The sequence below is a fragment of the Cucumis sativus genome, chromosome 3 (genome assembly GCF_000004075.3).
Source record: "Cucumis sativus cultivar 9930 chromosome 3, Cucumber_9930_V3, whole genome shotgun sequence".
Taxonomy (NCBI): Eukaryota; Viridiplantae; Streptophyta; class Magnoliopsida; order Cucurbitales; family Cucurbitaceae; genus Cucumis; species Cucumis sativus.
The window spans coordinates 38972328-38997623 of NC_026657.2; the positions used below are offsets into that span (position 1 = coordinate 38972328).

The 25296-nt window shown below is 32.3% G+C and overlaps 3 protein-coding genes and 1 long non-coding RNA gene across 4 annotated transcripts; 3 read left to right on the plus strand and 1 right to left on the minus strand.

Annotated features, from left to right (window-relative positions):
* Positions 1–2030: 2030 nt before the first annotated feature.
* Positions 2031–3532, plus strand: LOC101206673 (RING-H2 finger protein ATL11). The gene has a single exon (XM_004136379.3). The coding sequence runs from the start codon at positions 2327–2329 to the stop codon at positions 3440–3442; it is 1116 nt and encodes a 371-aa protein (XP_004136427.2). The 5' UTR covers positions 2031–2326; the 3' UTR covers positions 3443–3532.
* Positions 3533–10772: 7240 nt separating this feature from the next.
* LOC101207957 (serine/threonine-protein kinase PEPKR2) lies at positions 10773–14465 on the plus strand. Its single transcript, XM_031882906.1, has 5 exons — positions 10773–10893; positions 11002–11061; positions 11279–12086; positions 13174–13470; positions 13676–14465. Exons 3-5 carry the CDS (start codon positions 11333–11335, stop codon positions 14041–14043), a joined length of 1419 nt encoding a protein of 472 aa, XP_031738766.1. The 5' UTR covers positions 10773–10893; positions 11002–11061; positions 11279–11332; the 3' UTR covers positions 14044–14465.
* An 891-nt stretch (positions 14466–15356) lies between these two features.
* Positions 15357–18622, minus strand: LOC101207709 (bet1-like protein At1g29060). Its single transcript, XM_004136217.3, has 4 exons — positions 18400–18622; positions 18090–18213; positions 16276–16332; positions 15357–15755 (listed from the first exon to the last, which is right to left on the minus strand). Exons 1-4 carry the CDS (start codon positions 18465–18467, stop codon positions 15594–15596), a joined length of 411 nt encoding a protein of 136 aa, XP_004136265.1. The 5' UTR covers positions 18468–18622; the 3' UTR covers positions 15357–15593.
* A 121-nt stretch (positions 18623–18743) lies between these two features.
* Positions 18744–21627, plus strand: LOC116402963. The gene is made up of 3 exons (XR_004215691.1): positions 18744–19010; positions 19453–19708; positions 20974–21627. It is a non-coding gene; the product is annotated as an uncharacterized LOC116402963 (long non-coding RNA).
* The last annotated feature ends 3669 nt before the right edge of the window (positions 21628–25296 follow it).

Here is a 25296-nt window from a genome sequence, read left to right on the forward strand (position 1 = left end):
CTATCACATATATATAGATCGTGGTATTTTGCTATACTTGTAGATATTTTTTCAGACGTTTTATCATTTAAAATAATTTTAAAAAATATTTTTTAAAATAGAAAATCAATAAAAAAATCACCATTAAATTTTGTTTCATGTGTCTATATAAAAATAAAAAAGCAAACTATTTAACCTCGATAAAGGTAAATATTTTGTCAATTTTTTTATAAACTGTTTTTTAAAAAAAGAGTAGAAAATAAAGTTGAAATAATAAATTTTGTATTTAAGTGAGTATAAATAGTTTTTGAATTTTTTTTAATTTTGAAAAAAAATAATCTAAATTTATTTCGAACACTTAACGTAGTTACCAAGTCAGACTTCCAAAAGGCGAGAACGACATGTCGTTATTCAACTTCCCTTTGAAGTTACGACCGTATAGGTGAGCGGTGATTGTCGTTGGACGGCGAAAAGGATGACTGTTGTTTTGTTGTGAAATTGCACACTTGCATATTTATTTGTTTTAATTTTTTAACTAACTTATTTCAATAGATTATTCTACAAATCTCTCATCTTTTGCTAAGAATAATTAAAGTATGAGATTCAAATCATATACCTTATAAATATATTATATAATTGATTTGAGTTATGTTGGATTTAGTCATAAATAATATCTAATAATTATATTTTACTTGCTAATGAGGTTAATATCTTTTGTTTCTTCTTTAATTTTTATTAAGTAAAAAACGTGGGTTGAATTTTACTAATTTAATAAATGTTTACTTTTTGTTTTTAATACTAATGTTGTTGAATGATATATTTTGGTTTAATTACAAATTGTCAGGTCATTAAATTAGGATGAAATTATAAATATTTAAATTTTTACTAATTAAAAGTTGTCCCGTGTCACAAATTAAATTTGGAGACATCAATTGTCACGTGTTTTCATCATAAACAATTGATTTGGTGCACTTTAATCTAAAATCCAATTTAACAAAAAAAAAAAAAAACTTAATTTAATCTCAATGGCAAGTATGACTCAAATTCTATTAGTCGAGTCATCCAAGGGCCAAGTTCATTGATCAATCAAGTCAAAGTTTATAAAGTCTACCGGTGAACTTTATAAATATTCGTGTTCTCTTTCATTAGTCATAAATCTTACACTCTAAATGTTTAGAGGCGTATGGTATGTAGAGTTGAGTTGATAAGAATGGATATAAATAACAAAGTGATAACATGCCAAGAAGGAAGTGATGAACCTCTTGAACAATTAATGAATCAAATTGTGTGTGAGTTTTTGTTATGTCCAACACCAAACCATTTTATCATAGAATATCTCTAACTAACTTTGACAACACAAATTGAAACTAAAATATCTCTAACAATCATAAAATATCTCTAACTATATTTGATGATACAAATTAAATGTAAAATATCTTTAAGAATCATAAAAATATCTCTAACTATCTTTAAGGATACAAATTGAAAGTAAAAGTTTATATTTTAATTGTAAATATTTTTAACAATTTTATCATTTATACTAACCTAAACTAAATGTATTTCAAATAAATAGAATATATTTTATTTTTGTTGTGGGTTTAATAGCAAAATAATAATAATAATAATTTAAATTTGGAGATCAAAATACTTCCACAACTCAATATTACACCAACATTTCTAAAACTTTTTAATATAATAACACAGGAGAAATGATCAAAAGTAGAAAAATTAATAAAATATGAATTTAGTTTGTTTATTTCTTTCTATTTTTAAATTTTAGGAAGTGTAAATAAAATTCAATTCGACCATCTTATATTACACATCCTTTTGACTTTTGTTTTAAAATTTTGTATAATTACTAATGTTCAAAGTTTGAATCTATTTTTTAAAAAATGAAAGTTGAATTAGTAGCAAGAGTAATATCGATAATAATTAATAAATAAACCAAAGTTTTGTCCGACCATTAATTTATACAAGCATTTGGCTTTAGCAATAGGAATCTTCTTCTACCGTTTTAAAACCGAATAATTTTTTTGAAAAGAATTGAAAATCATTGTTAACGTCATTTTTTTATAAAATAAAGATTAATTAAATTAATTAATCAATTTAACAATCATTTAATTATGTAAATTAAAGATAATGGATAACATATAATCACAATTTAATTAGATAATATCAAACGTGGCCACCATCGGCGTCTCTCTCAAGGTGCAAGTCAACTCCATCGCCACTCAAATTTCTTGTTCTTCACATTATTAACCAAAAGCCTCCTCCAATCGCCATTTTCCCTCAACTTTTTTTTAACCAATTCTAAAGAAATTTGAAATTTCATCTCCCCCATTTGTTGATGATTACAATTATGGTAATCGGGAAGAAGAATCACGTTCTCACTTGCCAATTTTTGTTACTTATGTTGCTACTGTTACTGCTGCCGCCACCGCCGGCCGCCGCCCAAGAGGCCGGAACTGGAACGATACCGGTATCGTCGGAGCCGGAGGTAAGTAAAACCATGGCGATTGCATTTGTCGCGCTGATTTCTGGATTCTTTGTCCTTGGCATCGTCTCCATTTACACGCGTCGCTGCAGAGAGAGGAGAATGGGTGGTGTTGGAATTGGAATAGGTGGCGGAGGAGGAGGCGGCGGCGTGCCGTGGAGGCCGTCGCGTGGATTGGATCCGGCGTTCATCGCGACATTCCCGACTTTTGTGTATTCGAAGGTGAAAGGGCTGAAAATCGGAAAAAGCTCGTTGGAATGCGCCGTTTGTTTGAATGAATTTGAAAATAGCGATATGCTGCGATTAATCCCGAAGTGTAGCCATGTTTTTCACTCGGGTTGTGTTGATGCTTGGTTAATTTCTCACTCCACTTGTCCTGTTTGTAGAGCTAATCTCTGTCCTAAACCTGGTGAAGTAACATTGTCGATCTTTAACTTCGATCCATCCACCGGCTCAGAAAGAATCGGACTCGAACAGTCGCCGACGCCATCGCCATCCCCGCCACCAAACCACGTGACAATTCCGGTGGTAGAAGACCGCCGTGCGGCAACGGAGACGACGAATGTGACGAATCCGAGTCCAGTGGCGAACTGGAGTACTCCGACGCGGTCGAGGTCGTTGGGATGGCGGTTGAGTGAGATATTCCAACGCTCTAACTCGACCGGTCACGAGCGGTTCACTTTGCGATTGCCGGAGGCGGTTCGGAGCCAGCTGCTGAACTCGACTTTGAACCGGACCAGAAGCTTGGCAGAGTTGCCGAGAGTGCAGAGTTCGCGACGGGGATATCGGGGTGGAACCGGGGAGTCTGGTGGGTGGAGGAAGTTTCTTCAACGTAATTTTTCGTTGCCGGCGCCGTTAGTCGGAAGGACTGCCGACAACGGGCGCTATCCGGTGGATGAGGATTTAGGCGAACGGTCGTTTGCGCGGCTGACGTCGCGTGGAAATGGTCCGAGTACAGCGGCAGAATAGCTTTAGCATTCGTATGATTTGGGGTTTTTTTCCTTTTTGGCATTTCTCAAAGAATGAAATTTGTAAATATACATTTGAAATTTTTCTAAATTTTACTTTCTCGCTTATAATTAAAGTAATATAAATAACATTTCAATAAAATCTTTGTAAAATCACTTTAAACCATAAAACTCCATCAAATCTCAATATTTAATTTTTTAATTTATTAGGCTATATTTGAAAATGTTTCGCAACATGTCATATCTCTCTCGGAGAGAATGACATATCTCTATATCATGCACTATGTTAAAATTGAACGTAAAAGTGGTTTATTAGTGTATAAAAACTCAAGTCTATAGTTGAAATCGAGACTAAAAATTTACTGTCCTAGTGGTACATTTAACTTTTCTTAGGATAATTGTTGTTTATGAACATTTAAAGAATAATAATTAAGAATATAACAATATTTTTTAAAAAATACAAATATAGCAATACTATCGCTGATAGACTTGTATGATCTATCAGTGATATACCAATATTTACAACATAGTCTATCGGTGATAGACTTGTATCATCTATAGAATTTGACAAATTTTGCTATATTTACAATTTTTTTTAAATGTTGGTATGTAATTAATTATTTTGAATCAAATCGCTAAATTTGCAACTACTCATCCTTTATTATTATATTTTATATTTTAGAACGATATTCCTTTCCACTAACTCAAATCCATAATCAATTTTGTCATGTCTACCTCTTTAAAACTCGCCCATTTCATCATCAAAAGAGAGAAACTTCTATAGATTTTTGTGTCATTTTCTTGACAATAGATACAAAAATTAGGCATCCAATATTCTTTAAATCAAGTGGCATCATGAACTAGTTTCCACTATTTTTCTTGTTATTTTCTTTACAATATGTATAAATATATGTATATTATTTTTAATATATATATATATATATATATATATATATATATTGTTATTTGAAGGAAGTGAAGAGGAATGATGAATCCTTGTCTTGATGATTTACCTTCCCACTAAAGCAAGAGGCTAATCTAAAACCCACCAAATTGCCAACTAACTATATATATTCTTTTCTTTTAATGATTTGGAATCTTTTACTTTCCTCAACCATGAATGAAAAGGGAAAGGACTATTTCTTCCATTTAATCTAGCAACTAATATTGTAACTTTTTCTATAAAAAAAAAACTTGAATGTTAGACTTTATGATTCTACTCATCCAAGTAAAACATTAAAAAAAAAAAAAACATGTAAACGAGAGAATGGTCAAAATATTATAAATTTTCTTGCTATTCATAAGAATTTCTCTATAAAAAAAATATTAAAATGATTAGAAATATTTCTAATAAATAATAAATGATAAATACAAGTAACATACTCTACCTAACATAAAGTATATATTCTTATAATAAAGAGATGCATGGTTCAAATATTGTTCAAGAGTATACCAAGAAAAAAAGTCCTCTAAATTCTTCTTTAAATATTTCTAAGTGAAACTATCCTAAATCAACCAAATATTTTAAACAAATACTGCCCTTTTTCAAAACCACGAGCAAAATGTGTAAGTACAAGACCATTAAATTTATCCAAACTTAAAGAATGAGAAGAGTGTGTTTGAATTATCTTTTGAAGTGTTTAAATTTGAAAGAAAATAATTCATTTTGAAAAAAGCACTCGAAATCAAAATTTGAAAGAAAAAATATAATGTAAATGAACACTCGTGAAAAAAATTAACCAAACATGTAAAGTGTTTAAAAGAAAATGTATGCTTGAAAAACATTTTTTTCCATGTATAATTCAAATGCACTTAAAGTTACAAGTTGATCATCTCACTTCCACTAATTTGAGCATTTTCACAAGCGCCCTGCTATCAAATGATAACAACAATGAACATCCAAAGCAAAGTAAACCAATATAATCTTTATAGAGATAGTTACAAATTTAGCAATTAGATTCAAAATAATTAAGTATATAGCAACATTTTAAAAAATTTGAAAATATAATGACATTTGTCAAATTCTATAAATGATGGAAGTCTATCACCGATAGACTATGTTGCAAATATTGGTCTATCATTGATAAACCGTACGAGTCTATCAACAATACAAGTCTATTAACGATAGTTTTGCTATATTTGCAATTTTTTAAAAATATTACTACATCCTTAATTATTATTCTTAAAATGATCATCAATTACAATTTCTCATTTTTATATGACAAAAGAGCCACAGAAACAGAGTTAAGGTTCCACAAATTCCACCCAAATGGAATTAAATTAAACTAACTAAAATCTCAACTAACATCTATTTGTACTGAACACCAAGAGATCTGTAGTTTAGATCTTCTCACTTCATTACTACTAAAAAAATCCCCACATGACACACAAAATTTAATACTTGTGAACGACTAGATCTCATAGTCAAAAAGTGATAGCGTGTGGGGAGAACGTAAAAGGCAATTTCTTTTCCAATGGAGTTAGATCCAAAATGTATAGCTTAAAACTTTAGTAATAACTTTTCCAAGTAATATTTTAATGTATGTGTGTGAATACAAACAACTTTTGTAAAGGCATTAAGCTTAAGAATATACTAAAGGGAATAAGGACTAGTGGCCAACATACCTCTTCCTTAATGAAAGCTTCCAACTCCATGCCTACGTTGCATTTATTGTCATCAATCACACACACATTTATATTTAATTGCCAACCCATCCAACATGTCAATCCATATTCAAACTATTCCATCAAATTTTAGAAACTAAATATACATCTTATTTCTTCTTTTTAGCTTTAGAAGACAAAATATCTGTTAAGTACAATTTAGTCAGACAAAACTAAATTCTAGAACCTCTTGTTCTTGAGAACATACAGATGTCAGTTAATCTAAGCTCATCTTGACAATATATACATATTCATGTCCATCAAATAGATACGTTTTTAATGTTAATTAACTTTCTAAGTGTTGAAAAATGTTAGTAATATACAATTTAATTTACTCATACCTAATAATTTTAAGTTTTAATTAGATCAATCAATTAAATCCTTGCAATGTTGTTTTCTTTCCAATTAATATTAATTTCTACTTTTTTAACACTTATTTGTATTCAAGTATGTAAGTAAAAGGAAGTGTTAGATAATTATAAAATTTACGTTTATCCATTTTTTGATCAATCGATGATTTAAGAAAAAAATGGAATAGGCATGGAATATAAGCATAGAGCACAAATGAAACAAAGTTTATTAACTATAAGTAAAAACTTAATAATTTGGCCAACATGAGCTTAACTCAACCCAATAATAAGAATATCCTTATATTCTAACTTTTTGGAAACAAAGTTACTCCAACACTCATCCACTATCTTTCAATTTTTTTCAAATTAAATTACCTTATTAATTTGGGAGTAAATTAAAAAACGGTTGAAGAACGGATAAAATAGTTGTACCAAATTATACAAGCAAACACTCAAAACCAAGTGACTAAAGTTCGATCATAATAAGACTTTTAGACAATGTGTGAGATGAGAGAAACCAAACCTCTAACTTTAAGATTGCCAACAAGCACAAGGTCATTTCGACAGTCTATGTATATAGCAACAAAGAGTACTTGAAATATTTGTAATTTGATGATCATCATGTTTCCCTTATGATCTATTCTGTGTTATTGAGACAACACTAAGATAGTTTGCAGAACTGATTATTAAAAATTGTTTCCTCCTAAAGTATGTCCAACTGCATTGCCCTCACTGTTTATTTCACACACACACACACAATTGCCAACCATCTAACATGTCCATGGGTATTCCAATTCTTCAACAATACATTCAAAATTTCAGAAATATACCCCCAGTCTTCCGAAGAAGAATGAAGTTTTGTTGTAACAAAACTTTCTCGGAAAGAACCATCTCCTTCCAAAACATCAAGGATTGGCTATGTGATAGAAAAGGTAGGAGTTTTCGTAAACACTCAAATGTTATAGGGCCAAGGATGGGATTAGCTGCCCCAAACCTCACAAATATTAGAAAAAATGATCACCACCTCCTTCTCTATTTTGCAAAAACCTCCAACTGCTTCCTAAAGAATCTGTAAGGCCAAGGGGGAAAAAGCTAAACCCATTGCAGTTTTTCCTGCCAAGACATGGAAAAACTCTTTGCTTTTTTTCAATGAAAGTTGATCTTTTACCCAAAGAAAGAAAGATTTGAGAAAGATGAAACCAGATGATGGTGCTTAACTCTAAAGAAAAATCGAATAAGAAACCAACCGTATGAAGGTTAAGGTTTGGGGGTAGAGAAAAGAGGAAAACACTTCCGGAGGGTATTTTGTACTTCGCACTTGGGCAGAACAAACGTGTAAACTCTGAAGAAGAAGAAGAAGACAAATCATTTGAAAGCAGCAGTTGCATCAGCTGGACATGGTTCTCTTTCTCGTACAAAGCATACAACAACAATGGGTCAATATAAAAATGCTCTCATTTTGAAGATAACAGTACTACGTACGTTGAAATAGTGATATATTTAAATTATTTACCATAACAAATAACAAGAAATTTAAGTGTACTTGACTGCGCAACTATTCAAAAAGCACACAAGCAAAGGTTCATGCAGAAAGTATCGCTAATACTCATCAATAAAACCATCTCCTATTTCTCAACTTTCGGCTGCTCCTTTAAAGCTTCCCAATCCTCCTCAAGTCCGCCACTCCAACTTTGTTTTCTTGAATTCTTAGCATTTCATGAACCATTGCCTAGGAAACATACTTACGAATAACCAACAGTAACTTCATAAGCCAAGCCTCTCGTAGGTCCATTAATTTGATAGGAGACCCAAAGGACCATCCCTCCTATCAACTACGCCATCAAACGAATGATAAACAAAGTTATATGTACAAGATACGAATCGATGATGCCACTTCAAGATCAACATTGAATTTATGAAAGAGTGATCAATTGACCATTTTGAAGTAATAAAGATATCTATAACTGATGAAACTTAAAATACATCTTGTTGTTTCCTATGCCCTATCCTCATGCATTAAGCAGTGTGGATCGCCCTCTCTCTATCAAAACTTTCACACACACAAACCATGCATTAAAGCGTACGTGTGGAGGGGCCAAGCATTTTCCTAAGGGGTAAGAAATGCTCATTTATTCAGATCCGTGAAACATAAGCGAAGTTTCATAAAAAGGATGAGGAGGAAAAGGAAGAAGAGCTGCATGATCAGTAACAAGTATTATTCATCAACTAAGCATCTCATATATAATCAATAGCAAGCATTCATGTTGGTGGCTCCAAATATTTTGTAGATAGGCAAAGGGCACATAATAATTAAGCAGATTGTTGGCAAAAAGATGTTTGAACAGGAACATCTAATATGTTATCGAATTTGTACTTCTAGTCTAGTCGTCGCAGCGCAAAGGTTAGTGCGTAAACAAATAAAAGTTAATGGGTCATTGATTCAAATATGAATCATTTTCCATACATAAGAGTTAGAGCCAGATTATAGTTCTAGGTGTTGTACTAGGAGAAACGTGTCTATAGGAATATCAGGGTTAGTTTGGAAAATAAATTGGGTAGAAAATTTGGTTATAAACTATTTAGGCCTGAACGGGGTCAGTCTTTGTAGGAATGCGTCATAATTCATCTTTGATTTTTTGTACTTCAACCTCTTGATTTTTTGTTGATCAACTAACCATTAAAATCATTGTTTTCAACTATTCCTAAAACCAATTTTTACCTAAAAATTTTTAAACAAATTTCATTAACGCTTACGAGTATACGAACTTCATTACGAGTGGGGATTCCCAACAAGAGTAAACAAAAAACCAACAAGCTTCTTGAACCTCTAAATAAATAAGACATATATAGCAACAAAAGTAAGTACAATAAGAGTACACAAACGATGATTATATTTAACACAACAATAAACATCGATCCAAAACATAAGAACCAATAAGACGTAAATCACGCATTTTTTTTTCTTCAAAATATCGACAGATGATTAATTGAGAGCACAAATGATATCGAAACACTACGGACAAACCGACCCCAAACATTTGAATGTTCCCTTCCATCCCAAGTATACAATAATACCAAAGGCATTCACCATCATTGACTTGATTCAATGCTTCTTTCTTTCTCTCTTTATCCTTTTTTTTTTCATCATTTCCAATTTTCCACAATTTGGGCTTCAAAAGCCCCATTTTGGGTAATGTCTCGACAAAGGCGCAAGACGTACGCAAGAAGACATCCACGTGACGCACGCGTGCTCCACCTTTTTACGGTATAAATATAAAAGATTATTGAAATATGATTTTGTTCCTTTTCAATTTTTATTATTTTATATTTTTGTGCGTATATTTTAAAATGTAATAAAATTTCATAATTACGATCGATATTTGACAAATATCTATTAACACGTGATAAATAATAGTAGGTTATAGAAATGAGTATGATAGAATGAAAATCTGAGTCATTGATCAAAACAGGTGTCAAACTGAAGGACGTGAGTTATAGACAAAAAAGAGCTCATATCACTATCAATTTCAAAAAAAATTAAAATCCTAAACAAACCAATGGACCGACTAGCCGTTGGTTTGTACTATTTTATTATTAAGATCAGTTTGAACATTTATGAAACCAATGATGATTTGGTGAGAAAACCAAATGACAATAGTTGTTCCTACTTCCTAGTAGCCCGTAGATGTCTCTTTGCACTTAATTATTAGTGATATTTTGCTTTATTTATAAGTATTTTAATTTAATATTATCGTTATATTTTAAATTTAATTTTTATCCTAAATTGATAAATAATAATGACAATAATATTTATATAAAAAATGTTATATGTAAACATATTTTCGAAAAATATTTAAGGCACGGGTCACACATTGAAAAAGTCCATGCAATTTACCAACATAATTTAAACACTCAAATCTAAAATATCCACTGATATACAGTGAATAAACTAAAATTGAGGTTATTAAAAAGTATATAATAAACCAAAAATTTGTTAACCGTATAAAACCAAAACAATGGAATCCATCACTCACGGGAAAACCAATATCAGAAGCAAAGGGTACCATACACGCGAAACATCATAACCGTCCGATTGATATTAAAAACGTGTACGTATGTAAAACCCGACGCTGCATAGAACATGATTCTGCTGCATTACACGTTATATCGGGTTCGGGTCGTCGGGGTCGGGTCGGAAAGGGGCAAAAGCGGTAGAGTCGTGGTGATGTGCAGTGGAGTACGGAGTGGACACGTTGGTTGGACATAATAAAGTTTTTGGAGACCAAAAGAAAACCCCTAAATTGCTTTAGATTTTTATTAAATTTAATTTTGTTTTCCTATTTTTCTCTTGGGGTTGGGGGGATATTTTGGCTGTTTCCATATATTTTTTCTATTGTCGTTTATAAATCGGGGGGATTGCTGGATTTTCTCCCAAAGGGTAATGTGATCGAAGATTGCTAGGGTTTCGGATTCTGTGTTCTTCATCGTCTATTTCTTTAATGGATCGATCTTTGTGTTAATGGTGGTACTGGTTGTTTTGTTTAAGGTCCTCAGAACCGGCGATTTGATATGCGAGTGGTGGTGAAAGATATCTGGGGCTTTGAAGGTGCAATTTTATCATCTGGGTCTTTCTTGTTTTCTTTTGAAGTTTATGGAATTTGACGATGTAGATCTTTATATGAACTGGGGTTTGGGTTGAGCTTACGACTAATTGATTATGATATTTTGTTTGTTTTGGGGTATGTAATGTTAGTTACGATATGCAATCATTGATCTGTTTGCATTTTTTAAACGTGAGTTGAGAATCGGTGAATTTCTTGCAGTTTTCAGTTGTACGAAATCGGGGGTAAGAGCTGCTGGCTGATTAATTTGATTTGATGAGGAAGAAAAGGAAAGGAAGTGAGACTGATGGACCGTTAAATTTACAAGACAATGTGACAGAATCTCATGAATCGCGATCTTCTAAACTGAAGGCTCATTACTCGCTAGAAGACTATACGAGGTTGAATAAAAGGTGCAAGGAAGATGTGGGTATTGAACCGGTTCTTTCTTGTAAGAGTAGATTTGCAGGTATAGCTACAGCTCCACCCAGTGGGAGTTCGTCTCTGATTCTTCCTGGTAGAGGTTTGAAGAGGAAGATCGGATGCATAGACGTGGCTACTCAAATCGGGCGGAAACACAACATTGAGAATGATTATGTTTCAGGTAAGACTATTGGGCATGGAAAATTTGGCTCAGTTTGGCTATGTAAATGTAAGGTTAGTGGAGCTGAGTATGCTTGCAAGACCTTGAAAAAAGGGGAAGAAACTGTACATAGGGAGGTGGAGATAATGCAGCACTTATCTGGCTACCCTGGTGTTGTGACATTGTTGGCAGTGTACGAGGACTCCGAATGTTTTCACCTGGTTATGGAACTGTGTGGAGGAGGCCGTTTGGTCGAACAGATGGGCAGTGAAGGCCAATATTCAGAGCATCGAGCAGCCAATATACTAAAGGAAGTGATGTTGGTTATAAAATATTGTCATGATATGGGGGTTGTACATAGAGACATAAAGCCTGAAAATATTCTTCTCACAACATCTGGAAAGATAAAGCTTGCAGATTTTGGCCTGGCCACTAGGATTTCATATGGTATGCATTCTTTAATCTGTAATAGAGAGTACATCTTTGTATGTTTCTCTTCAAGTATTAGTTGCCTGATCTTCTTTGTAGTCTTCAATTGCAGACATCCAATGTTTATTGATCACCAGCTATGGAAGTGTTCACATTTTTTTGTTTCTTTTGTTACCTTTGCTTGTATCTTTCTGTGACCGTTCAAATGTCTTGTAAAGAAATAAGTGAGGAATGTCACTACAACTTAGTAGTATTTGAAGCACTGTAAATACAGCACTACAAAGTTATTAGATGAAATATGCTCAACAAACAAAGAAAGAAAATTTACGATCAAACTAAAGAAGTTGCTTAAAATTCCAATTAGCAAAAATAGATGTTGAACTATAGTCATAAAAAAAAAAGTTGTTAATTTTACTCCTTGCGTCACCCAATCCTGTTAGTCTATGGTTCCTTGGATAACCATTGTTCAGATTCAAGGTATGCTTATGCATTACAAGAATGATTGGACCGTAGCTCACATTTGGTGTTTAGCGACAATGCGTTAGCTTAGAGTGAGAGGATGCTTGTAAGGAGAGAAATTACTTTGGGAGTAAATTTTTTTTTGAGGGCCAAATGCTATGCTTGTAGAGAGATCAGATGTTGAGAGGGTGGGCTAAGCTTTATGAGCAGAACATCCATTTCAAATTGGACCCCTATGCTTTCACAACTTTGATGTATTGTTATTAAGATCACGTTTCCAAACGCTGGCCTAAACAGATTATTGTTTCCAACAATATATTCCAAAAACAAGTTTGTCAAGTGAGTTTAGTGTATTTAGGAGCATTTTTAGAAAACATAAAATATAAACTGATTAGGTACCACAATCCTGTGAGGTAAGACTTAATTGAATGGACAATGATATCGTAGATTGCAGCATTACATAAATTTTACACCATAATAGTTTTCTATTATATATTATGTTTCTTGCTTCTACTTTCTTGTAATGATGCCACTTGTATATTTCTCATTGTTGCTATCAACGGTGTGCAAATTTTGATGGTCTTTTACATTTAGAATAAGAGTTCCAAACATCTACTTATTTAAGTTATTCGACTGCGTTCTGCAGGCCAGAGTTTAACTGGTTTGGCTGGAAGCCCAGCTTATGTAGCCCCTGAAGTGTTGACAGGAAAGTACTCTGAGAAGGTGGATATTTGGAGTGCCGGTGTGCTCCTCCATGCTCTTTTGGTTGGCACTCTTCCTTTCCAAGGTGACTCATTAGAATCAGTTTTCGAAGCAATAAAGAACTCTAAGCTTGACTTCCACTCAGGGATGTGGGAGTCCATATCTAAACCTGCCCGCGATCTCATTGGGAGAATGCTGACAAGAGATATTTCAGCTAGGATAACAGCAGAAGAAGTCTTACGTAAGTTTGTTTTACTAATTGGTTTCATGCCCTGATGGTTAAGTAATACATAATCAGTTTTATATGCTATCGATATTTTGATATTCTGAAACAAGCATAAACCATTTGCTATGTTGTTATAAAGTCCAATATCCTTAAATAGATTGATGCCAATCTTAATCTTTTTAGTGTAATCTGATTTGGATCCAAAATGGTGATATTTCAGGACATCCCTGGATATTGTTTTATACCGAACGCACGTTGAAGGCTCTCCCGATCAAACTAAAATTGAAGAATCAAGAATCATCCCAACAGTCACCCATTGCAGCCAAAATTAAGTCTGACAGAAACAGGATTGATAGTGCAGCTAATATGACCTCCCTTAACGAAGTCTCTAACCTTTCCTCATCCGAGAGTTGCAATGCTGATGGTGATGATGTCGACGATTGCTTTCTGGTGGATGCACTTGCTACAGCTATTTCACATGTGAGAATTTCCGAGCCAAAGAGAAGTAGACTATGTGTTCCTACAGGACCTATCGAGCAGCACAGCTCCTCTAACATGAAAGCTAACAATCTTTGTAAAGCGTTTTGATCCTGCTGACAGGCCAACAACGACATCGTCAATACTGTTCTCTCCTGTTTTTTTTTACCTGAGCTGGGGGAACTACTACTTACAGGTAACACAACCCGGATGAATTCCTCCAAGTAAGCTAAAGAAGGTGATTTCCAGGCTAACATCAATGAAATCAATCCACAATATGATTTTTTCTTTTTTAATATGCAGTATGTGTTAGTCCATGCCTGAGGTGCATTAAATCTGATTAGTAGTGTGTGATTTTGTGCTTTAAGTCTCTAATAATTGTCTTAACAAGAACTGACAAATTTGATGTACATATTCTTGTAAATACAGCAGTAATGAAGAGTGCATTTTGATATTTTCGGTCTCCAATGCCCAAATTGGCTGCAGGAACCACACAGCAAATCTAAAGCCGTTGAGGCTCAATTTCTACTTCCTCTATATCTGTTATCTCAATTGAAAGTTTAGGTTTTACATTATTACTAATAGGTCACGTTTTCAAATCGTAATGAAAATGGGTGTATTTGGATTGAGATTCTATTGAATTATTGATGGGTAATGAAAATGGGTGTATTTGGATTGAGATTCTATTGGATTATTGATGGGTAAATCGCAATAGGTCTTAATCGAAAACACAGTTGGATTGCTTTTGATCACTTTTCCTAGAACGATGAACTGTCATTTTACTGTTATTGTTAATGTTGTTGTTCGTGTCGCTAATAAATGTGGCAAATTCCTGATTTTTTTGTAAGGCAGTGGGTTCCATGTAATTTTCAACTACAATCCAATTAGACACATTTTATTCCTCAATCATATTACCTTTTATTCCTCAATCATATTCATATTACAAGTTTAAGTACGCAAGCACGACTTATGGTTATGGAAAGTAGGTCAATAACAACGAAAGTAATTAACTTGAGTTCATCTTTTTATATTATTATTAATGGATTACTTTTCAATGTGACGTCGAAGTAATCAACTTGAGTTCATCTTTTATAATGGATCATTTCTCTAATATGATTTACCTAAAGTTTTAACAAAACAATATACATACTTAGTGACATTATTTTCTTTGCAGTGATTCTTACACATTTGGTCACATGCAAAAGAATAACAGAAATTAGAAACCATAGGTATAGATCAACCATCGACCAAAAAAGAAACATTGTCTTAATATTTAATTGAGCAATCATGGATTCAATTCATGGAGACCACCTACGTATAAACTAATTTACTACGAGTGTCTTTAATAATCAAATGTTGTAGGATCAAACGAGTTGTCTCGTATGAATAGTCGAGTTGTGCATAAGCTGATCTGAACACGATTATCCCATAAAAACAAAACCTTAGGCATGAATAAATTAATACTATAAAGTTACATCGTGACGTATAAAAAGTATACTCAAAAGTTTTTACAAGAGAAACAAAAGCCTATTTTATCACTGTCCGATGCTATAACCTGAGAGGTGACAGTGTATTTTAGACATCATTTCCTGTTTCTTTTCCCTTTTCGCCGGCCAGAAAACTTGTATTCCATTCATAGAGAGCAAAATGAGAAAAAACATTCATTTTCTGGACATTTTCGACCACATGTATACTATAAAGAAACAGATCAATGCAAATACGACGACCTGGACGACATGATTTGATCCATTCTGTATGATCTTTTTGTTCAATCTTCTTACATTGTTCTTCACCCCCGCTTGAGCTTTTATCAATGTCATTTGCTGGAACAAGACAAAAAAGAACAGAAGTTTGAATCTGTCAGAAGAGAAGTCGTATCGGCAATTACAAAAGTATTCAATTCAACTGATGCAAATCAATATGAGACTGATTTCTTATAGTTAAGTTCTTTTAATCTCCTGGAGCAACCTGTTGTTTTGTTAAGATGAAACATAACTTTTTATTGATCTAATAAAAAGAGACTAGTGCTTTAGAGATGCAAATGAGAAAATAACTAAAAATTAGAAAGGATTACCAAAAAAGGAAAACAAAAACAAAATATCCGTGCTCCAAAATAATTTTAATAAATGGATATTCAAAAGTTAGTGGTTCTCTATTGCTTTCCCTGTCGACTTCTTTTACTCCACAATTATGTCATTTATAGTTTCTCACATAATCACGACTGAAATTTTTTTCTCACAAGTACGAACATCAATAAGTAAAAACCAAGAATTAAAAATCAAAATACAAAACACCAGTGGAAATATGACAGCCATGGACAGTATTAAGAAAGCAATTACGTACCAACTGATCTAGAAAATCTTGCTGAGACTTTGCTTCTGTCCCAATGTCTTGAGCAATCTGCACATGACAATTACACCAGATACCATAAAGTAAAGATCAAAATATTAATCTGGAATAAGTAAACAAACTGGCATATATAATCTGTACTTTATTTCAATAAGAGCACAATTATGATAAAACTTTGAAGAACCACAAGAAATCATAGGTCACAGCGAGAAGGGTGGGGTTTTTCCAACATGCCAAATGGAGATCCTGCGAGTTTTGTACATTGAAGAGAAAATAATAACAATGATAATAATGAAAAGCCAACCAGTTGTCAGACAAAGTTACTTTTGCAGATTAACGTGTTTTTGTTATTCAAGTAGCCAACAACCAGACATTCAACTTTTGGACCACAGAAAACAATACATAGTCTGTTCTTTTTACCTCAATAAGAGAAGAGAGGAGCTTACATTGCTAATATGAAGCAGAAGGAGCTGCAAGACAATAAAGAAAGCATTCCATTCCCCATTTATATCTTCCATCTATAGTATTTTTTACCTGGTGGATCTCTCTTTCATTTAATAAAAGCCTAGAATCTTGGATTACTAATTGATGGAATTCTGGTCATCCGAACTTTTTTTTAATGATATTCAAGAAAAGAGTTCCATTTGCTGTGCCAAGGCCGTTCAGCACAAGGAACCATAAAAGAAAAACCTATTCTTAGGATCATTTGTTCTCCATATGGCTTGTTGAGCTCCTATGTACAATGGTAGGTGCACTAGAATTAGAGATCAGTTGGTGATAAAACCTTGCAGTATATCCTCCATTGACAAAGGGAAAAGTATTGAATATTCTCTCAGAAACCATTTGAAATAACCAGTATCCACTAAATAGTTTGTTTGGTGTCTCAATTATCAAGCCCTACATTGACCTGAGGAGGTGCACGTCAATTATCAAACTCTCAAAAACCTTTTGTTAGGCTTAATCCATCCTTGTCAGTATTACCCATAATATTTTCTTTTGGTAATTATGAGCTAGGTGTGTTAATCTGTTGGATTGGATTCCTTCTTGTTTGCTTTGTATATTCTATGATTTCTCTCCAGGTAATTAGCCTCCAGGTCAATTAAAACTTCTAATTGAAGAGTACTAATAATAAATTCTGTTTGAGGTTTACATCATCCCACGTTCCTGGCTAAAAGTGGTCAATGAATCCTCTCAGATAGATAAGTATCTTGGAAATCCAGACCCAATAGTATCCTTCCAACGATTATAACTTATAACAGGCTAGTTACATGATTAGTACGCATTTCTTTCATTGCTTATGATGCACTTTGAACGGTGATGAGCCAATAGACGAGAAATGTAAAAACGAAGACTTATAAAATTGGATTCTGCTTGTACTGGTTTAATGTCAATGTCGCACATATCTCATTTTTCTTAAATAACAAGAAGTAAGGTATCTTATCTAAAAAATAATGGAGGGGAATCACGAAACTTCACAGAAAGAAAACCATGCCTGTCAACTATGGCTGATACCGCCTTTACAATGAAATCCAAAGATAAGCATACACATACAACTATACCACATTTACAGCTCATAAACTCAAATAAGAAAGGAACCAAAAGGAATGCAAATTCCAAAGTACCAATAAAGGTAAATCAACCTTGAACAGTAGCTAAATTCCAATATTATAGGAGCACCGAAAGAAAATTTTATTTCTAGTTATCCGATGAAGATACCAGCATCGGGTAGCTGCGTGTTCTTGTTTGCAATTCAATAAACCCAAGTACAAAGCTGTAACATAGATTAACGAAAAAAACTTTTCACTCACGTTTCTAAGCCTTTTAACTTGGCTGTGGAGACCAACGATCTCGTCGTCCAAGTCCCCTTGCATCGGATCGATCTGCAGTTGAATTTCATCGGAAGAAGCCGCCGGTCTTGTGCTAAGCCCCTCCCTGAATACCCAAAACAATGGAAGACGATTGCACTTGAGTGACATGAATTGAGTAACCATCATTCTTAACGCCGGTAAATATAGCAAAAATTTGAAAAATTCCACAAAAGAAATGATCCACACTCGTAATCCTTGGAAAAATTATATAGTACCTGTGAAATTAACAAGAAAGAAAAAGGAGAAATACCTGGAGCGAAAATGGGCGGCGTCGCCATTGTAGAAGGAACTACCGCCACGAAACGAACTGGACGCCATGAAAACCTAATCCGAGGAGTGATGAATGGAATGGGAAGTAGACGAATCGGTAAAACCAATTTCAGAATCCTGGGGTCCAACAAGAAGGTAAGAGATCGAAGCAAATTGGGAATTTTCCGATCAGAGCCGCGTTGGCGAAGCGTTTAATAGTTATATGGGAAATTACCAAAAATAAGCCAAAAATGGAGGAATAAAAGATTTATGAGATTGATTTTTAAAAAGTTGATTTCTAGGACAAATTATGTGTGAATTGTCTAAATTACCCTTAATTCATTTTACCTTCCATTCCTTCTCCTCAACGCAGAAACAAAACGCAAAAAAAAAAAAAAAAAACACACACACACACATTCGCTTTCTTCTCCTTCTACTTCGGTGCATATCATCGCTTCTCGGATGTCGTTCGTCGCTCCTCCGGTGTGAACTAAAAGATCTGAACAAAGAGCCAAAGCTACACTTGTTACTTCTCTAAGGAAAAAACTAAACCCCCTAATCTTCTTCCTCCAAACTTTCCTCTGATTTTCGACTCAAATATTCAGCAATTTGGTGGGTAACTATTCTTTGTTTATTTCTGTTTTTCTTCCTTTTTAATACGTGAATTAGGGTTGAATCAAAAGATCGCTTACTGAGTCGAATCTTTGATGATGGCACACAGATATCACGGTGAATTAGTACATGATAGAAAAACATGTTTAAGATTTTGCCGAAATTTTAAATAGAGACCTAGGTAAGGATGGATTAGCTTAGGTGAAATTTTGTGATCATTTTATGATCGTTATAATGGTTACAATTTTACTTGTTTCCAATTCAGTCTCCTATTTTTTGAACTGAGTAAGAGGGAGTGGATGAATATTCAATGGTAGCATTAGAAATGTATTTGTTTCGAAAGCCCATATGATTTTTTTCCTTTTGGGTAGATTCTGTTTTGCAATCTGAACGGACTTTATATATAGGGTTGGTGCTTCATTGTGATTTCTTTTTTTTTCAGTTGCTGCTAAGATAATTTTGGTGGAAGAAAAGAGACGGATCAATGCCAAAGGGTTTGAAGAGTAAATATCAATCTACTTCTCATTAGGTTTTGAAGGAAAAAGAAAAGAATTGTGTTAATGACCTTGAAGGGATATTCACTAATCTTCAAAATGCAAGGAGAGTCGTACTACTGACATTGCACGTGTCTCTGTTTTACTTTCGACTTCAACTCCGGCGGACGCTAGCTTCTCCACTTCCATCCATTTCGATTTCAGGTTTGTTTTCACCGGACCTCTCCATTTCTTATCCACTCCTCTACGTTGGCAGTGTCGTATCCATCATTTCCTTTGCAATGTACTGTAATAATAGAAAAACCATACCTTGGAGTTTAGAACTTGAATTCGAACATATATTTGGTATCCCATATAAACTCTGCAAAGCTACCAGTACAATAGAATATCATAAGCTGCATTGTTGAAAGACCATTTCCTTTGCAATTTGTTGAAAGACATTATCATAAGCTGCATTGTTGTTCTCTACTTTGTTAATGTTTTTAGTGATGTAGTTCCAATAGAATACAATCTTTAGAATGCATGTTTAGCTAGTCTAGGTAGTCTACTAGGTGTTAAGGCTTTAGGGTTAGCAATTTTATTAGACTTAGCAACTTTGCCTTGAAGTTTTCCAGCATCTCGCACCTATCAGCACCTATCTCTCACCTTCCAAAATTTTGAGTAGAAGTCCCAAGATGAGAGTGTTAACCTTCCTAAACCGTTTAGAATGCATGTTTAGCTACTCTACTAGGTGTTAAGGCTTTAGGGTTAGCAATTTTATTAGACTTAGCAACTTTGCCTTGAAGTTTTCCAGCATCTCGCACCTATCATCACCCTATCTCGTCACCTTCCAAAATTTTGAGTAGAAGTCCCAATATGAGAGTGTTAACCTTCCTAAACCGTTTAGAATGCATGTTTAAGGCTACTCTACTAGGTGTTAAGGCTTTAGGGTTAGCAATTTTATTAGACTTAGCAACTTTGCCTTGAAGTTTTCCAGCATCTCGCACTTATCAGCACCTATCTCGCTCACCTTCCAAAATTTTGAGTAGAAGTCCCAAGATGAGAGTGTTAACCTTCCTAAAACCGTTTAGAATGCATGTTTAGCTACTCTACTAGGTGTTAAGGCTTTAGGGTTAGCAATTTTATTTAGACTTAACAACTTTGCCTTGAAGTTTTCCACAGCATCTCGCACCTATCAGCACCTATCTCTCACCTTCCAAAATTTTGAGTAGAAGTCCCAAGATGAGAGTGTTAACCTTCCTAAACCGTTTAGAATGCATGTTTAGCTACTCTACTAGGTGTTAAGGCTTTAGGGTTAGCAATTTTATTAGACTTAGCAACTTTGCCTTGAAGTTTTCCAGCATGCATCGCACCTATCAGCACCTATCTCTCACCTTCCAAAATTTTGAGTAGAAGTCCCAAGATGCTAGTGCATCCATGTTTAGTAAGTCTCTTATGCAATTATATTTAATTAGTTTTTTTTTATGCAGGTTTCAGTATGGCTTCGACATCAACTAACGGTCCCATGTACAAGATTGACCCTGCTCATCATTTTCAGTCTATAGTAAGTAGTTTATCACATTTAGTAAGCAGGTTGACTATGTTGTCAGATCAAAACAAGACTGTCAAGATCCTTGGGTGAATGTTGATTACATTTACTCTCCATTCAATATCCATGGCAATCATTGGATTCTATTATGCTTGGACTTGGTACGTTGTCAAGTTAAGGTATGGGATTCGCTTCCGTCGCTGACGAGTGCCGAAGATATGAGAAGCATATTAGAGCCAATTCAAGAGATGGTGCCAAATTTGCTCGATGCTACTGGATTCTTTGTTAGGAGAGGCGGATCATCAACACACAAGGAACCTTGGCCACTTGTCATTGTCGACTCCATTCCACTTCAACGCAACAATAGTGATTGTGGTGTATTTACAATTAAGTATTTCGAATATGAAGCTTCTGGTTTAGATGTAGCTACATTATGTCAAGAAAACATGTCATATTTTAGAAAACAATTGGCATTTCAATTATGGACCAACAATCCCATGTATTGACTTTTAGTTCCAACTTTTGAAGGAATTGTATATGTTCCAAACTATGTACATAAATAGTTTTATATAATGGAATGAATACCATTTTTGTTTTTTGGTATGCAATTTTTATTTCATTATCTTGGAAAATTGTAAAGTGTGCAGAACTTTTATATAATGTACAACAATGCAGGTGAGAGCAACATTTTCATGCTCTTAGAATTAGGAAGGCCAATTTATCCCACAATGTATGAAAATGGAGAGAGATGAGAGAAAAATGAAATATTCTTTTTGGAAGTGAGAAAATGGAGAAAATGGTTTTCAAAGGCCGGTGGGAGACCATGGGAAGAGCTTCATAAAGAAATTTCAAGAAAACGAATTAAAGAATGGAAAAGGAAGAAAAAGGAAATTTCGTGAAAATGAGGGAAAATGGAACACTAGAGGGAGGGATGAGAGAAAAATGAAACATTTTTAGAAAGTGAAAAAACGGAGGGAGAAGGAGAAGAGAGGATTCATAAATTGATTTTAGGATATTTTTTAACTTGAGGGTAATATAGACTTTTTCCAACTAATTTGTCCTAAAAGTCATCTTTTTTAAAATTCATCTCAAAACTCTTTACATCCTTCCAAATTATTCTATTTTTGATAATTCCCCTAGTTATATTTGTTTTGAAAAATATAAACACCCATTTCTGGGTGTGGAAAGGGGATTTTTTTTAAAAATAATGTAAAATTTGAAACATATTTCAAAAATAGGGTAGATGCAAAACTATTTTCAAAAATAGGTGTTTTGAGGTGAAGTCGTGGACGGGGTACACGACTTCCATGCAGTGGACCCCACATACTCTATTTTTTCCTTATTTTTATATTTATACTACACTGGGCCCCACATTTTTTAATTTTCTCATTATTTATATACGTGGGTCCCACACACTTCACTTTTTCTCATTATTTATATATACATACTCACATATAATATAATATATATATATTATACATTCAAATTCTAAAAATATCTTTCTTTATTAAATTAATTTATTTTTTTTATTTTTTTCTTTATATATATTTAAATATCACAATCTTCAATCTTCAATTTTTCTTATTAAATTCATTTTTCTAATTTAATTTAATTCTTTCTTAATCAAAATTATACATATATTTTTTTTCCAATTTTCAATTTTTTTAAAAAAATCTCATATATTAACAAAACATGTTATTAAAAATATATTAAAAAATTAAAAGAGTAATAATAATAATTGAGATAAGTTAAAATTACTAAAAAAAAATAATAATAATAACACTTGAAGCCACACACATTGATAATTGAATAAAAAGAAATTCATGTTTATGGTAAAAGGAAAAAAACAAGAATTGGTTCGATTACAAATTAAATTTAAAAACTTAATGGATAATTTTGAATTGCAAATTTATTGTTATTATTATTTTTAGAGTACGTTTCAACTTCTTTCAATTACTATTATTATTTTTATTTGTTTAATGTATTTTTTAATAACATATTTGGTTAATATATGTGTTTTTTTAAACAGAAAATTAGAAAAATATATATATAATTTTGGTTAAGAAATAATTAAATTAAATTAGAAAAGATGAATTAATAAGAAAATTTGAAGATTGAGATATTAAATAAATAAATATATATATATATATATATATATATATATATATATATATATAAATTATTGTTATTATTCTTTTAATTTGTTTAATATATTTTTAATAACATGTTTTTGTTAATATATGAGATTTTTTTAAAAAAAATTGAAAATTGGAAAAAAATATATGTATAATTTTGATTAAGAAAGAATTAAATTAAATTAGAAAAATGAATTTAATAAGAAAAATTGAAGATTGAAGATTGTGATATTTAAATATATATAAAGAAAAAAATAAAAAAAATAAATTAATTTAATAAAGAAAGATATTTTTAGAATTTGAATGTATAATATATATATTATATTTATATGTGAGTATGTATATATAAATAATGAGAAAAGTGAAGTGTGTGGGACCCACGTATATAAATAATGAGAAAATTAAAAAATGTGGGGCCCAGTGTAGTATAAATATAAAAATAAGGAAAAAATAGAGTATGTGGGGTCCACTGCATGGAAGTCGTGTACCCCGTCCACGACTTCACCTCAAAACACCTATTTTTGAAAATAGTTTTGCATCTACCCTATTTTTGAAATATGTTTCAAATTTTACATTATTTTTAAAAAAAATCCGTGGAAAGGTCTAATAATATATATATATTAAATTCGAGTATTTCCAAACCTTATATATATTTTCAATTTTCTTTCGTTCTCTTTACAAATAAGTTTTTGATAAATGGATATTTTAATGGGATTTTTTTTTATGAATAGCGTACAAAATGTAATTATTTAAAAAAATTAATGGAGAAGTTTTATAAATTTCGTTATATTTTATAAATAATTTCAATATTATTTTTATAAATAGCTGGATTTTAATTTTATAATTAAATATAACATTTAAAATAAATAATTTTAATTTTTAATATATATATATATATAAGAGTTTTAAAAAAATTTAAAACTTAGACGAATTTGGTTCTATTTTCATTTTTATGTTTTAAAAAATAAAAATATAAAAAGATAATTAAAATGTGTTTGGTATATTTGTTCTTAGAAAACGATCATTTTTTAGATATTGTTTTTCAAAAATTGTAAATACAAGAGTATTTTCAAAATCACAACTTAACACAAATTCTTAATTTGTTTTTGTTTTTTATTAAAAAAAATATCTTTTGAGATAGGTAGAAGAAAAAATTATTAGAACCAATTTTTAAAGAATGGCAGTAGTTTTATAAGACGAAAATAATAGTTGTGATCATTTTTATTTTTTTCTTCTTTCCTAATTTAAATTACCCATTGTCGTCCTTAAACAAATACGAAACTTGGCCTCTTTTTCTTTGTTTCTAAAATTGGACCTTATTTACCTGTGAAAGTACAATTTTGCCCATAGAAATCCTTAGAAACCCTCCCTCCCCCCGCAACCATATTGCGATTTTCGGTTAGATTTCATCGATTTTCCCTTTTTTCCGTGCATTCCGATTCATTTTATTTGTTTGTATTTTATACACTTCTAACGTGGGATTAACTTTCTTTTCTTTTTAAATAATCGAATTAATTAAATTAAAATATTTTATTGAGTTTATTCCTTTTTCTAACTTGTGTTTAAAAAACGACGTCATCTCGAATCCTTATATAAAGTCGGTAATACTCTTTGATAGTTTAAATAGTCAAATATCCAATTTCCATAGGTTGCTATAGTTTCTTCTTAAGTTGTTTCAGTCTTATGTGTCAAAACTAATGACTCAAATATCAATACTTACCATAATCTTTGCCTATTTATATTGAGAAATTTCTCTTTCGTTTTTGTTAGGCACATATTAGCATAGGTGAGTCTATCAGGGATCAGAGACACGTGTCCCTCACATTTTCGATTTTTTTATTTTAATATTAGTTTTAAAGTGTCAAATTATAATATATCTTTAAAAATGTGTTTTTTTACTATTTTCTGTTTTTTGATATAGTAACTGTGTCTCATTTGAAATCCCAAAGTCTTGGATTCAAAACTCATCCACTACAATTTTTGTTTTTGTTAATTGTGCCCCCTACATATATTTTCTGGATACGCTAATGCATACTAACATTTGTAAAGTGTTCTTATAGTAGCATTATCAAACTATAAAATCTCTTTCCCTGTTTTCAATATGTGATTGACATAACTTATAATCATTA

Excerpts from the sequence above, each read along its gene's own strand:
- LOC101206673 (XM_004136379.3), top strand. The coding sequence starts at position 2,327 with ATGATTACAATTATGGTAATCGGGAAGAAGAATCACGTTCTCACTTGC.
- LOC101207957 (XM_031882906.1), top strand. The coding sequence starts at position 11,333 with ATGAGGAAGAAAAGGAAAGGAAGTGAGACTGATGGACCGTTAAATTTA. Across the intron at positions 12,087-13,173 it reads GGCCACTAGGATTTCATATG|GCCAGAGTTTAACTGGTTTG; the intron begins GTATGCATTCTT and ends TGCGTTCTGCAG. Across the intron at positions 13,471-13,675 it reads AACAGCAGAAGAAGTCTTAC|GACATCCCTGGATATTGTTT; the intron begins GTAAGTTTGTTT and ends GTGATATTTCAG.
- LOC101207709 (XM_004136217.3), bottom strand. The coding sequence starts at position 18,467 with ATGGCGTCCAGTTCGTTTCGTGGCGGTAGTTCCTTCTACAATGGCGAC. Across the intron at positions 16,333-18,089 it reads AAGTTAAAAGGCTTAGAAAC|ATTGCTCAAGACATTGGGAC; the intron begins GTGAGTGAAAAG and ends TGTCATGTGCAG. Across the intron at positions 15,756-16,275 it reads AAGATTTTCTAGATCAGTTG|CAAATGACATTGATAAAAGC; the intron begins GTACGTAATTGC and ends GTCTTGTTCCAG.